The 12,886-nt window shown below is 38.3% G+C and overlaps 1 protein-coding gene and 1 long non-coding RNA gene across 7 annotated transcripts in view; one reads left to right on the top strand and one right to left on the bottom strand.

Moving 5' to 3' along the window:
* Positions 1-12,886, top strand: part of LOC135160433 (uncharacterized) — a 28,208-nt gene that overhangs the window by 11,152 nt on the left and 4,170 nt on the right. The window contains exons 4-5 of the long non-coding RNA XR_010298561.1: positions 12,227-12,543; positions 12,602-12,686. This is a non-coding gene — a long non-coding RNA (uncharacterized LOC135160433). The remainder of the gene's footprint in view (positions 1-12,226; positions 12,544-12,601; positions 12,687-12,886) is intronic.
* LOC135160395 (cyclin-dependent kinase 12) lies at positions 543-12,295 on the bottom strand. Of its 6 annotated transcripts, none has more exons than XM_064116899.1 (8): positions 11,909-12,295; positions 6,773-9,692; positions 6,484-6,688; positions 5,920-6,188; positions 5,729-5,845; positions 2,691-2,982; positions 2,170-2,290; positions 543-1,310 (listed from the first exon to the last, which is right to left on the bottom strand). In XM_064116899.1, the coding sequence occupies exons 2-8, from the start codon at positions 9,685-9,687 to the stop codon at positions 1,054-1,056; spliced, it is 4,176 nt and encodes a 1,391-aa protein (XP_063972969.1). In that variant the 5' UTR covers positions 9,688-9,692; positions 11,909-12,295; the 3' UTR covers positions 543-1,053. The 6 variants fall into 6 exon arrangements, 5 of the variants coding, with proteins under 5 accessions (XP_063972969.1, XP_063972966.1, XP_063972968.1 ...); XM_064116896.1 differs by having other exon boundaries at positions 6,773-9,695; XM_064116898.1 differs by lacking the exon at positions 11,909-12,295 and adding an exon at positions 11,374-11,733.

Consider the following 12,886-nt stretch of genomic DNA (forward strand, 5'->3'; position numbering starts at 1 on the left):
CATTGGATCTGATGCCGATTTGTCGTAATTATCGAAGCAGCTTGAAAGTGCCGGGTTGAGTAGGTGGAAAAGGATGTTGTTGTTCAGACCAGGTGTTGTGAAATTCTTCTGACATTTTTAATAATTTTCTAAGGAGTTTTATGGCGTCAAAAACCCGGAGAGTTTCCAAATAAATCGAGTATTTCCCTCGTCGGGAGATACTCGATAATTTTGAAGCTCTCAGCAACACTTTCCAACCCAGGCAAAGTTTCTGGACGGAAATCGGCCTCATGTATCACTGTGAAACTGCTTAGCTAAGACGGATTTTCTGCTGAATGCTTATACTGAAAAATTCTTTATGAAATAAAATTTCACACGCCCAGTTGATACTTAATCGATGTGAGAAGTCTAGGTACGTCTCAAGCGTAATTATTTTCCCAGAATAGATTAAACAATAAAATGAATAGACTTTTTCCAATGGACTATCTTTATCTTGAAATGACTTGATCCATAATTATCCAGAAGTCCTTGCTTGAACCCACTGCCCAAGAAACTCAACTATATCAATTGTTCCAAGTCTTTATTATTGATCCTTCATAATATTTACATATTCCATCAATAACTATTGTTGCACAATAATAAAAAAACCCAATGGCATATAAACACTTTACAGTAGAAAATGAAAAAGGAAATCACCAATAACCATAATTTCTCTGTTCTACAACAATATCACCCTCTCCATTTTGATAAATAAATTGATAAAACCGAGAGACAAAAATCATCAGAATAATAAATCAAACTTTCAATTAAAATGACTGATAATTTAATAATAAATTGCTCCATGGATTTATAAATCCGAATTCTAAGTTCTTAAATTTACGATGAAAATATGGAATTTAATATACAACAGTCACTCTCTGCATTCAAGTCATATTTTTTTAAATATTGATGGATTAACAGTTGTAGAATCTTTACAACAGTGAATATCGAGAGGGCATTTGTTCATTTTTGATTGTTACAATAAATTACACGGTTGAGGGGTGGCAGGAGGAACGCAATTATAAAAACTGTGGACTACGAGCCAAATGCAGACTGTGTGGACGACGAAGCTGCTGGGAAAATGGCTTGAGATGTTCCAGCGAATGATTTACCCGTTTGTTGATTTATTATTGGGGTGCTGTAAGTTTCCAGTCCATATCGGGACATCAGGGCCGACAGAGCTGTTTTAATGCCTGCGGTCGCTAACTGGGACCATCTTCCGCCACAACTCACTGCGTCATCGCCTGCGTACACTGCGTGGGCGTCAAATGTGGTTTTACCACTTAGGGGTTCTGAAAAATTGCATTTTTTTATAATGTGGGCATGAAACATCAGTAAAAACGACTAAGCCGAATAATTCATGAGAATGCGGGTTAAAATAAAAAGGACCCTGAATATTTTCAAGGGCTGTTAGGCCCTCGTGACCTTTCCATTGTAAACCTCAATCATTCTCACGGGTTCTTCGGTTCCCCCGGTATGCGACCATAAAGTCCTTTAATTCCTAGAGTCATTTGACCTTATCCACAACCTCGTTGGATCCCAAGAGCAAACTTCAGGGCCATATGACTCTCAAAATCATTAAACTCAGCCCTGAATTATAGACAACTAGTATATGATGTGACTATAACCCTCGCCTTCGGCTGGAATCTCGGTGACGACGTCACCATTAACCAGAAAATATTTTTACTGCCGTGTTGCATACGATATTTTATGCCCCGAGGCTTAAGAACCGCGACCTAACCGAGCTCAGTCGAATGACTGTGCTCAGCCCCTAGGGGCGAAATAAAAATTCATAGGCCAGACTCCCCTATTTTTTCACGTTTCTATAACTTCCAGACGGGGACCCATTAGACCTCCAGATTATAAGTTTTTAAAATTAATTTTTAATTAATTAATAAAAAGTCGTTCCTTTGATTTTTTTTACATTTCTGAGGGCTGACAACTCAAGGGTCAAGAAGACCATTTGTTTTCTTGCGGTTTGCTCGTTAAATTTTAATATTCAGTTGAGTAAAATTGAATTATAGCTGAGGCAATCTAAATTCGTGAAATATTCTCAGAAGTTTCTTTGGAGTTAATGTCTACTTCTTGTACTGTGTCTTTCACAATGAATCGTGACAATTCCCTTTATTATTTACTATTTTTCAATATTACCAGATTGAGGAGGATTGAGTACTGGCAAATGAGCTTCAAGTTGTCCAGTTACCCGTGAATTCGCTGCTAGACGTAATTCTGTGTGCAGCTCCTCCAAAAGTTGTACAGCTTTTGGATCACTCTGAAAAGAAACGCAAATCATTGGAATAAATCATGTGACTGATTTAGTTTAGTTATTAGTTTATACGCTTTCGGAAAAAGATTTTCCGAAAAATGATTTTATCTTTCAAACTACTTGACCGATTGAGTTAAAATTACACCCATAAGTGCTCTCAAGAAATATCAATAATCTGTCATAATATAAAATAAAAACATGACGACATTTCTGATGTTTAATTTTTATCGTAGTTTTTTTGGCGACAATTTATAAAAAAATTGCAAACAATTTGGCACACATGCGGATTCATGAACGTTCATTTACGTCATTTCCAGAACGTTCATTCTACGTAATTTCCAGATGAAAGTATACGATTATGGTATTCGACGACTGAAAAATTCAACTCATAAATAAAAACAATTACCTCGTTGTCTAATCGAAGAGACATAAGATCGTCAACCCTGATGGGTTTTCCTTGGCTCAAAGCCCCAGTAAGATGACTCAATTTTCTCGCAAGGCTATCCTCAGTATTCAAATCCATTCCCTGCACATCGCCACCCTCACACCTCTGGTTGGTCCTCGTTTTCACGGGACTATTGTAGTAATACGCTCCAGGTGATACACTGTAGGTGTTCCCCTCGAGTATTCCATCGTTGCTCCCAAAATTTGGCCCATGGGAGCTGTACCCTGCCTCCATTTTCAGTCTTTTTGATGATCTGAAGTCAAAAAAAATCCAAGAATACTCTCATGAATTATTCTTTATTCAATTGCTTGGTCAGTAACAATCGATTTATGCACAGGTCATGCCACAATTACATCCCGTTTATTAATTAGTATTGATTGATTAATCGTCGATTAAATGAGAATGCTGACGTCACTGGAGGGGTTGGAGGTCATCAATTAATCGAAATTAATGGATAGAGATTTTTGTTAATTTCTGGAGAGGTTCGATCCACAGATGATCATGAAATTAAGATGAATGAAATGATAAACTAAAATAATCTAAATAAATCATTTACCTATAGTAAACACTGTGTTTAAGTCATATTTATTTTCTCCCTCAATCATTTGGCCACAATCTAACTCAATTATTTCCTGAAACACATTTTCCAGTTTTTAAAATTGTCATTTCGTTCATTTATCATGAATTTTTATTCTAAAATAAATCAAGTCTTCTAAATTCATGAATTTTCGCATTGAAAATTCTTCTTCAATTGAGATTCTTTTGTTACATGTTTATCAAACTCGAGAATCAGACTTTAGTGAATCTCTGTTAATCTGAGGGAGTCAGTGAATTTTTTCACTTCAACTTTTTTTGTACAAGAGAATGAGAGCTACAAAAAGGTAGAAATTAACTTTTTAATATGTCTACCAAATTTTCAGATATTTTAATAATTTCCTTCACTGATCAATAATTGTTGGTTCAAAAATAGATCAAGTGATCTATGATACTCATTTTGTGATTACAGACTAGAAATTTGACAAATTAGTTTTTCCGCTGGGGAAATGAAACATTGTAAAATTTATTTTGAGGATTAGGTGTTGGTGCCTATCTCTGAATCTAGGAGGATAATAAAATTTTCACTCTGAAAGTAATTACAAGGATGTCGAATTAATATGATGAAGACAGATCGTCTCATGTAAATTAATTTCGTATGCATTTTTCATTCAAAATAATAGTTTTCTTTGACATTTGAGTCGAGTGACTTTTAACAAACAAATGATTACTCTCATGAATCCCCTTTAAACCTATTGTTCATTTCAAAATTATTTTACATCGCCTGACATTGACGGAACACTTGCAATTTACCAATTTCACAAAATTATCTCATATTTTTTTCTAAATAGATTTTTAAATATATTAAATATTCTTTCAATCTAGTCTTCGCTTCATTTCCATTCAACGATTTTCATCAGCATTTTGGCATTAATTTACAATTACATAAATTTCAAAATTAACACATGAATCCGTCACAACAATTTCTTAAGAAGCATTTTAACAGAACCAAAATAAGTTTTTTAATAATAATTTTCATATGAATAATTTTGATTTTTTATTTATCATACTTCCCAATGTCCTCATCTCCGTCAGAATATCAGATGATAAACAAACAATGCAATTCTTACGAAAGAAGTATGTGTCAATCTCAAGTAGTCGCGAAGAGCTAACAATATACGGGGATAACGGCCAGTTAAATTTTGAAGCCTTAATTGAATCGTGGAACCCATTAGCCAGTTCCTGATATATGTCCGAATATCGGAATTACTACCGAACTTGCGAAACGATCGATTCTGCCCCGTTCAATAGTAAAAAATCATTTTTACCCTTTTTAACCTTTAAAAAGTTCCTTGTGTTGTTATTATAAGATGCTGACTACTTTTTTACGAATGTCTTCAATTTACAATTTTTCAAGTGCTGGATAAACAAAGTTTTCATGTTCAAATATTTATTGAAAGTCAATAAAGCAAATGAGAACATTTTGCGGGATCAGTAGAATGCATCACGAGTTAATAATACATGAAATCCATAATCAATTAGTCAGGCCCATGAGAGGTCATTAGTTCCATTTTCATAACTCCTAAGTATCAATAAATCATAGACTATTATAAATTTTACTAAGACATTCCATATTATTCAACATTCATATTCTTTTAAACTGAATCAAGCCATCGACTCCTAAATTTGCTAACAAATCAATGACTGCAATTCTCCAAAGAGAAACCAAATTCCGTGAATTGCTGCTCTCAATTCTTCAAAAATTGACAGCAAATTCAATCAATGAGATTGAATTCAGCAGATAAACGCCAAAAACCTCACCTCAAAAAAATCTGAAATAAATTAAAAGGGGAAAGAATCTTTGTTTTATTTATTTATTTACAATATCAGTAATAATAATCTTACTTAAATACTAATAAACCGCACTGTTACATCGTTGTGTCCCTTTCAGTAGCCCTCAACCTTCTTTTTGTTTACGGAAAAACCAACAAATGTGTTTATTTACATAAGATTGAAATATTATCCTGAAAATATCTACACAATGTGACAAAGAAAAAAAAAGAAAACGAAAGAAAAAAAAATAATCCTGTGGAAATAATTTGATCAGTGATGATCCTGAAGACGCTGATTATTCACCAGTAATTGTCAATAATTACTTGAATTATGTAATCTAATTAATCATTTTGTTGGATCATCCAGTTGATTTTTCGTCTCAACCGTTCCCTCGTGTATAAGAAATAAAATAATACAGAGGGGATAAACAATGATAAATGATTAATGATAACAAATGTAACGAGTCTGCATTTCAATCTAAGTAAAAACAAATGCTGACGTGAAAATATTTTCTATCTAAATATCTTATCCACTACGTTCTGTATTATATACATTGAAAAAATCATATATCATTTCTCCATCAGATATATTTATTTATTTAAATATTTGTGCTTCAACAGTCAGCTACTCACCCTCCAACGTCCCTTCCCGTTGCTGCTGTCTCAGCCTGTTCTCTCATCTGTTTTCGTCGTTTTTTGCTCCACAGTTCGTGACAGTCTTGCCATGTGGGTAATTCAGGTGCTGGCATTCTGGAATAAATTTAATTAATAAGCAAAACGTCTCTTTTTAAGAGGGAAGAGATTTTTTTTTTTAAAGAACATACAACTCTGGCTGCACGTTCCTCAGCCATGCGCTTTTCAAGGCCTCGGATGCTGTAATTCGTTTGTCTGGGTCCAGTTCTAACATTTTGTCGAGTAGATCTAGAGCGAGGGATGGCATGAATGAAAAATCCTCGCGTAATCTGCGTCTGTGGGTTTTCTTGGCTTTCAGGAGATGAAAAAGGGGAAGTTTTATCACAGATGGCCAGACTGCTGGAGTCGGGGTGCCACATACCCGGGATATCATGTCTAGTTGTTGCATTTCTGCATTGCCCTGTTAGAATAATACACTTTTATCGATTAGTTGAGTTTACACATCACGAACTGAATTAATTTGTCATTAAAAATCTGGGAATAATTTAATTAAAATCGTTTTCTCCATTGTAAAGATGAGAGAAACAATATTGGAGTTTATTTGAACGATTTCATTGAATTCTACTGAATGGAATGGAATTTTATATCGGAGGACATTCAGAATTTCAGAACCTCATATTTATGAACTGAATTACGTTGATGAATTGTCTATACCATTGAACTGAAAAGAGCTAGACAATATTTACGTCACTCACCGGAAATAATGGTTTCTTCCAGAATAATTCGCCTAAAATACAGCCACAACTCCAGACATCGATGGCTGGCCCATACCTCTCCTCACCGAGAAGCAGCTCTGGTGGACGATACCACAGGGTTATGACTTTGTTTGTATAAGGACGCTGTCTATCTTCAGCATTATACAATCTCGCTAATCCAAAATCAGCCAGTTTAACTTCTCCCCTGGAACGTCCATTAACCAATGAAAAATTCTACTCACATGAAAAACATCAATATTATAAATTGTGACCCTCCTCACCAACTCACCTGTTATTCATAAGAATATTGGAGCACTTAATATCCCTGTGAAGAAAATTCTTCCCATGACAATAATTGAGACCATCCAAAAGCTGTTTCATGATACTAGCATTATTCATCTCATCAAAATCCACCATTCCAGACTCCAGCAGTCCCATCAGATCGTGATCCAGATACTCAAACACGAGGTAGAAGCTCCCCTTATCTTTCCTGAAGTCTTTAGCATCTTGTTTATCAGTGACAATCTCCCTCAAATTGACAATATTTTTGTGATTGAGCTGTCTGAGAATTTTGATCTCCCTGACAGCAGTGATAGGGAATCCCTCTTTCTCGTTTTCCAACCTGACTTTCTTCAAGGCAACAAGCACCGCAGCCCTCTTATCCTGGGCTTTATAAACCTGTCCATAAGTCCCCTCACCAATCTGTGCGATCACCTCAAACACATCAACACACCTCTCCCCCCAGTCTTTACCACCACTGGCAGACATGGGCATGTGGCAGTTCCTGGAGCTTCGTCTCTTCAGGATTTTCGGCCTCTTGAGCTTTGGTTTGGGTGCTACTCTGTCTATTTTTCCCCTGGGAGGAGTGGCATTAGGATCCTCTTCACCAGAGAAGTCATCACCCCCTGGGATCATTCCTGGAGGCATTGGTAGATCCTTGATTCCCTTTTTGACTGCCACTTTGGCTGCTGGAGTTGTCACAGCTGCAGGCTTCACCTTCGGCGGACTGGGAGATCTGCTTGGTGGTGAATCAATGCTCTCCAAATCGTTCTGATTGATTCCAGGTGGTAGTGGCAGCTTTGAAAGGCTTTTTGTCTTAAATTTGATGATCGGAGTCTTTGGCGGATCCACTGACTTCAAAGGAACAATATTGTTAGGAGTATTGAACTTTGAAATAGCACTAGTGATGAGGCTTGACGGCTGATGTGTCTGATGAGATGAAATTGAAAGTCCAGAGCTTGTAATTGTTGGTATTGGCAATGGCTCTGGAGGAGGTGTCCTCACTGGATATCCCAGTGCTCCATTGTTAGGGGGTAGAGGAGGGGCTGGAGGTAGTGGTGGTGGCGGCGTTGGCTCTGGTCCTAAATTATTAGTAGGTATTGGCGGAGTTTCCTGAGACAGCTGAGGAAGTGGAGGTGTAAGACCAGCCTCCTCAGAGGATTTAACGGCTGGAGGCCCTGAACCTACCGCTGCTGCTGGGCCTATTATCGTGAGAACCTCAGGATTTGCCTCAATCATCTTTCCATTAGCCGATTTATCACTAATCTTATCATCTGATGAATGATTCGAGTCTCTCTCGTCATTGCCTTCAATTATCTGTACTTCGTCCTGATTGCCAGCCTTCTCCTTAGCTTCCTGCAGCTTCTTGTAAGCCAATTCCCTCATGTTCCTGTCCTTGACTAGTTCAGCGAAGAGACTTGTCTCGTTAATTTTCGCTTGTCCTCGTAGATTGATAGCTTTCAAACTCGATGGACTTCTCACTCGTGGTCTGTGCGGACCTGGTGATGGTATTGATGCCCTCAATGGCCTGGGACTCTTCGATCTGTGTTTTCTCAGTGATTTGAGAAGTTTGGGGGATCGCGACTTTCTCGGGGATCTACTCCTTCTCCTCGATCTTGATCTCGATCTTGTCAATTTTCTCCAGCTCCTGGGGCTTCTCGATCTTGATCTGGATAAAGGCAAAGGTAGTCCTCGTCCAGGTGGGCTCCTAGTCGACCGAGATTTCCTCTTATTGTCCCTTCGTTCCTTCTCGTGATGTCGGTGACGTCTTTCAGAATCATCCCTTCGTCGTCTCTTGCCTGGAGGTGATACAGAGGATCTCGGGTCACGTCGTCTGTGCATGGCACTTGGAGAGTATTCCCTTCGTCTACTGGGACTTGGAGTGTGACGCATCCTCAGCATTCCCATGGGCGAATACTCCCTCCTTCTCGGGGAAGGTGAGGGCTCCCTTCGTCGAGGACTCGGGGAATGGACTCGTCTTCTACTGAGGCTCGTCTCCAGTGGGCTCAAACTTCGTCTAGGGGATGGTGACTTCATTTGTTCTGGGGACTTTGGGAGCTCTGGAGTAAGGGGTGGTCTCGGTGGTAACAGAGGAGTGTGAGGTGATTCTGTTCTTCTCGTCATTATGCTCCCAGGAGGGGTGATATTTGTCTCTTCACGAGGTGGAGACTCTAGGTCCATATCACTTGGTGACCTGTTATCACGAGGAGTAGCTGGTGATATTGGTGACGTTGAATCCTTCAGGGGAAGGGGAGGAGACTCTGGCCATGTATCAATTTGCTTTGGAGGAATTGGAGAAGACACTTCCTGCAAAATTCTCGGGGGTGATCTCGAGGTCCTTTTTGATTTACGTTTTTTCTTCTTTGAGGAGCTCGAAGAGGGACTCAGGGATCTCTTCTTCTTCTTCTCGCGTTTGTGTTTCTTCTCTTTTCTCCTGACATAACGACGATTCTCTTCCTCGTACTCCGGTGATTGTTGGGGTGCCTCCCCCTGGGGGGAGTATGGAGCAGAGTGACGATGCATCGGTGGTGATGGCGAAAGACTGATTGGTGATGCGCCAAGGGGACGAGGTGGTGAGGCATAGTATTTTGGCCGAAGAAGTGTCTCCACTGGCTCACCGTCCGTGTAACTTGCACCACGCGACTCCTCCGACTGTATTTCACCGGCTTCAGGGCCGGATAAGTCCTCACTGGAGACGTCCGAATACTCAACGAGTGGCTTTACCACTGATGAGGCTACTGAAGGAACTGAGTCGAGACGATCGCGACTGTGTTTTTTCTTCTTCTTTGAGGTCTTTGATTTACCATGTTTACGGTGCTTCTTGTCGGGCAGGAGGCGATTTAGGATGTCTGTCCCGCTTTCACGACGACGGGATTTGTATCGGCCATTACGATCCACGCGGTCGAGGTCGCGACTGCTAGGCATGTCACCTACTGGGAGAAATTTATATTTTAAATTATGTAGATGTAGGGGTAATATTGGGCAATCCTCATCAGTGCAATTTGTCAGTAGAATGGATTGGGCTGACATTGACTCCATTGAACTTAAAGTTAATTTCCTTAACGGAATCTGTAGCAAATTATTGAAATATGATTTTACTCATGATGAAAATAAATAAATAAAATCGAGGATTTTTTCATATGGAGTTTGAAGAATAATTACTTTCCTCATTTACTCAACGAGGAAATTGTCATAGTTGGATAGACATTCAGCACAACCACCGTAAAGAAACTCCTTTATGTTTGACATAAAGTGACAAGGAATTCGAAAGAATTCTCATAAATTAAATGATAAATCGTTTATAGATTTTCCTCGGATAATTTCGTATTTGATCTCTGGTTTTTACAAATTTGACAGTCATTATATGATTCAAACATTGCAGGTACAAATTTGCATTCAAGAAGGAATAAATATTATTTTTGAACATTATGATCATGTGATATAAATATTTGCTTGCGATCATAACACATTTATTAATATGCACACTTTTGTTAAAATTTTCTCACGCAATTTCATTGACAAATTTCATGATTGAAAATGGTTGAGTTTACAGTATGAACTTGAAAATAAACAATCATGAGATAATTTAAATATCGAAAAACGCCTTCAACCACAACATATCCTACAGACTGATTATTCAATTATTTACAGAAAGAAGCAATCAATGTACTGATTAAAAATACTAACTTATGATGTAATGATCACGAATTAATTGATAAACCGTTTCAATTTTTTCCTCATGAATAATTGGATATCCGAAGGACGAAATGGTATATTTCGTTACGAGTACGGAAAAATTTTTTTGGCTCGTGGAAAATTTACAGCACGAGGTAAGGGTGAGTGGTATAATTCCATGGGCTGAGAAACCCTTGTCCCCACGACCATCGAACGATTTTTATCATCACAATGGGCACAAAAGTTATTGCACTGAGATAAAAATTAAAAGCTACATGAGTATTTACTACTTTGGTTTCATTTGCAATTATTACTTTCTATTTATGAAACTGTTTAGTGGATGTTACAAGACGATAACCGAGTCGCTACAGTAGTTTCATAGATACAAATTAATAATTGTAGAAGAAACATTGATTGTAAAATGTCAGGAGGGGACTGGAGTTCTCTTTCCCCTTGAAAAATCACTCCCCATTATTGTTACAAAGAGTCTTATTCCACAATTAGACTTTCCCCATTTTCTCAGAAAGTAAATTCCAAAATTTACCCCTCAGTGGCGTATTGGCAATGGCAACGTCAGGCGTGGTTAGCATGCAGTAAATGATAAACGTAACATCTATAAAAAAATAGCAAGATAACGACAAGAAAAAACGTATTAAAAATACGTCTACAAACTTCGAAAAACTCTCAAGATCATGAAAAAGTCTCACGAAACTCACAAAGATTATTTTCCAATTCCCAGCACGTGTTCCCAACAACAATTCCATTATTATTATAAAATACTGAACAAACGTTGAGTAAATGACGATGAAAAAATAATTTACGCTCTCCCAGGAAGAAAGAGCAACCCCAAATAATCACTCCTCACAATCATAAAAAAAATCTCACCCCACAATCAAACTTTCCCCACTTTTCCAAATGGTAAAAACCAAAAATTACCCCTTGATCCCGCATAAAACAATGCCAACTTCTCGTTTTGTCCTCATGTAGCACAGTAACAGATACCGAGTGATACCAGTTCCTCCCCTCGGCCCCCGAAATCCCCTCCAAAAACTCAATTTCCCTCGAAACAATCCCCGAACACTCACTCCACGGATGAAAAAAAAATTTGTCGAAAAAACCTCCACTACACAGTTAAACCGACATCACTAAGTGCCAAAAACTGCACATATACATGTACTCCAGCTAGAAATTACCGAGAAAAACCAAATTTTCACTGCAGCTAATCACCAGGAATTTTTCCAACAGAGTAAAAATCGTGAAAATTCCGCGGCGAGTCGATTGATTTATTCACCAAGAGCTCGAGTGTCCATTGCCCACTGATAATGTCTACGTTTCAGGCTGTCCTGCGCCGCCATTGCTGTGGCACGTATACACTGGTGTAAAAGGGTGTCGGCCTCCATTGACGGGTTACAAAATACCCCGTGCAATTGATTAAATAGTCTAGGTTAAATAAAATATATTTGTTACTTACGTGAAACAAGAATATGATGCTACGATGTACGTTATGATACCTCGCATCGGACTCGTCCAGCCAAATGATAATTTGGACTGGCTATTGTTGGGTGAATACTTTTATGTATTTATTTTTTTTCAGAAATAATCCGAAAATATTCTCGTCCTTCCTCCAGCCTTTTTTACGAGTTTAAACTTCGATAATTAATGCTCGTTAAAATGATATTAATCGCGTTTATCTGTCGTCAATTTTAATGATAAATTTTCATTTTTATCAATGATTTGATAATTCTCTTTTCATATTAACATTATTCGAATAATCGATCGCATCATTCAGCATTTATTTTAGTGGATTAGAAATGTTGAAGGTGCTTTATCGTGCCTCGACTCCATTTCCATTTGGTCGGCAAGACGTGTGTGCAACGAAACTAGCCGTTTCTTCCTCGGTCTGTTTCTCCCACCATACCAGCTCATTGGATGAGTCAGGGAGGATAGAATGAACTAGAAGGGCACTTCTGGGCATTTGCCTGACACCAGCAGCGTCGTAGTACTTGCCCACGAAAGAGGGAGGGCGTCACACTTCGTGTGTGTGTGTGTGATAACCGACAGATGATGTCTTGTTACACAATGAACTGATTCTATCGTTTGGAGTAGGTTTGTGCCCGTTTGTACTGAGCTTAAAATGTTTCGTTACTCTCTCATTTATTTATAGGAGGAGAGACTACCTAGAGGCTTACGCCGATGTTAGTAACGACGCCGACGATGAGATGCGCCACCGTCGATTCTGGCAGCTGGTGGTGATAAAAATATTCGTTTGTAGATTACCAGCATGTTATTGTTTTTCGAAAAATGATTTAATTCTATTGTTTGTGTTTGTTGTGCTACATTTGTAACCGTTTATACTGAGCAGACAATGTTTCGTTGGCTTCTCGTTTATTTTTAAATAATTAATGTGTGCAGTGAGGGAACACGTAGTTCCCTCATACCGACAGGTCAT

Source organism: Diachasmimorpha longicaudata, chromosome 3 (genome assembly GCF_034640455.1).
Source record: "Diachasmimorpha longicaudata isolate KC_UGA_2023 chromosome 3, iyDiaLong2, whole genome shotgun sequence".
In the NCBI taxonomy this organism is placed as follows: domain Eukaryota; kingdom Metazoa; phylum Arthropoda; class Insecta; order Hymenoptera; family Braconidae; genus Diachasmimorpha; species Diachasmimorpha longicaudata.

What these genes read in the sequence shown, in the direction of transcription:
- LOC135160395 (XM_064116895.1), bottom strand. Translation starts at nt 11,027, where the DNA reads ATGCTAACCACGCCTGACGTTGCCATTGCCAATACGCCACTGAGGG. An exon ending in GGAAGAAACCATTATTTCCG is followed by an intron (nt 6,189 to 6,483) that starts GTGAGTGACGTA and finishes TTATTCTAACAG; the next exon opens with GGCAATGCAGAAATGCAACA. An exon ending in ACTCAATCCTCCTCAATCTG is followed by an intron (nt 1,311 to 2,169) that starts GTAATATTGAAA and finishes GCAATTTTTCAG; the next exon opens with AACCCCTAAGTGGTAAAACC.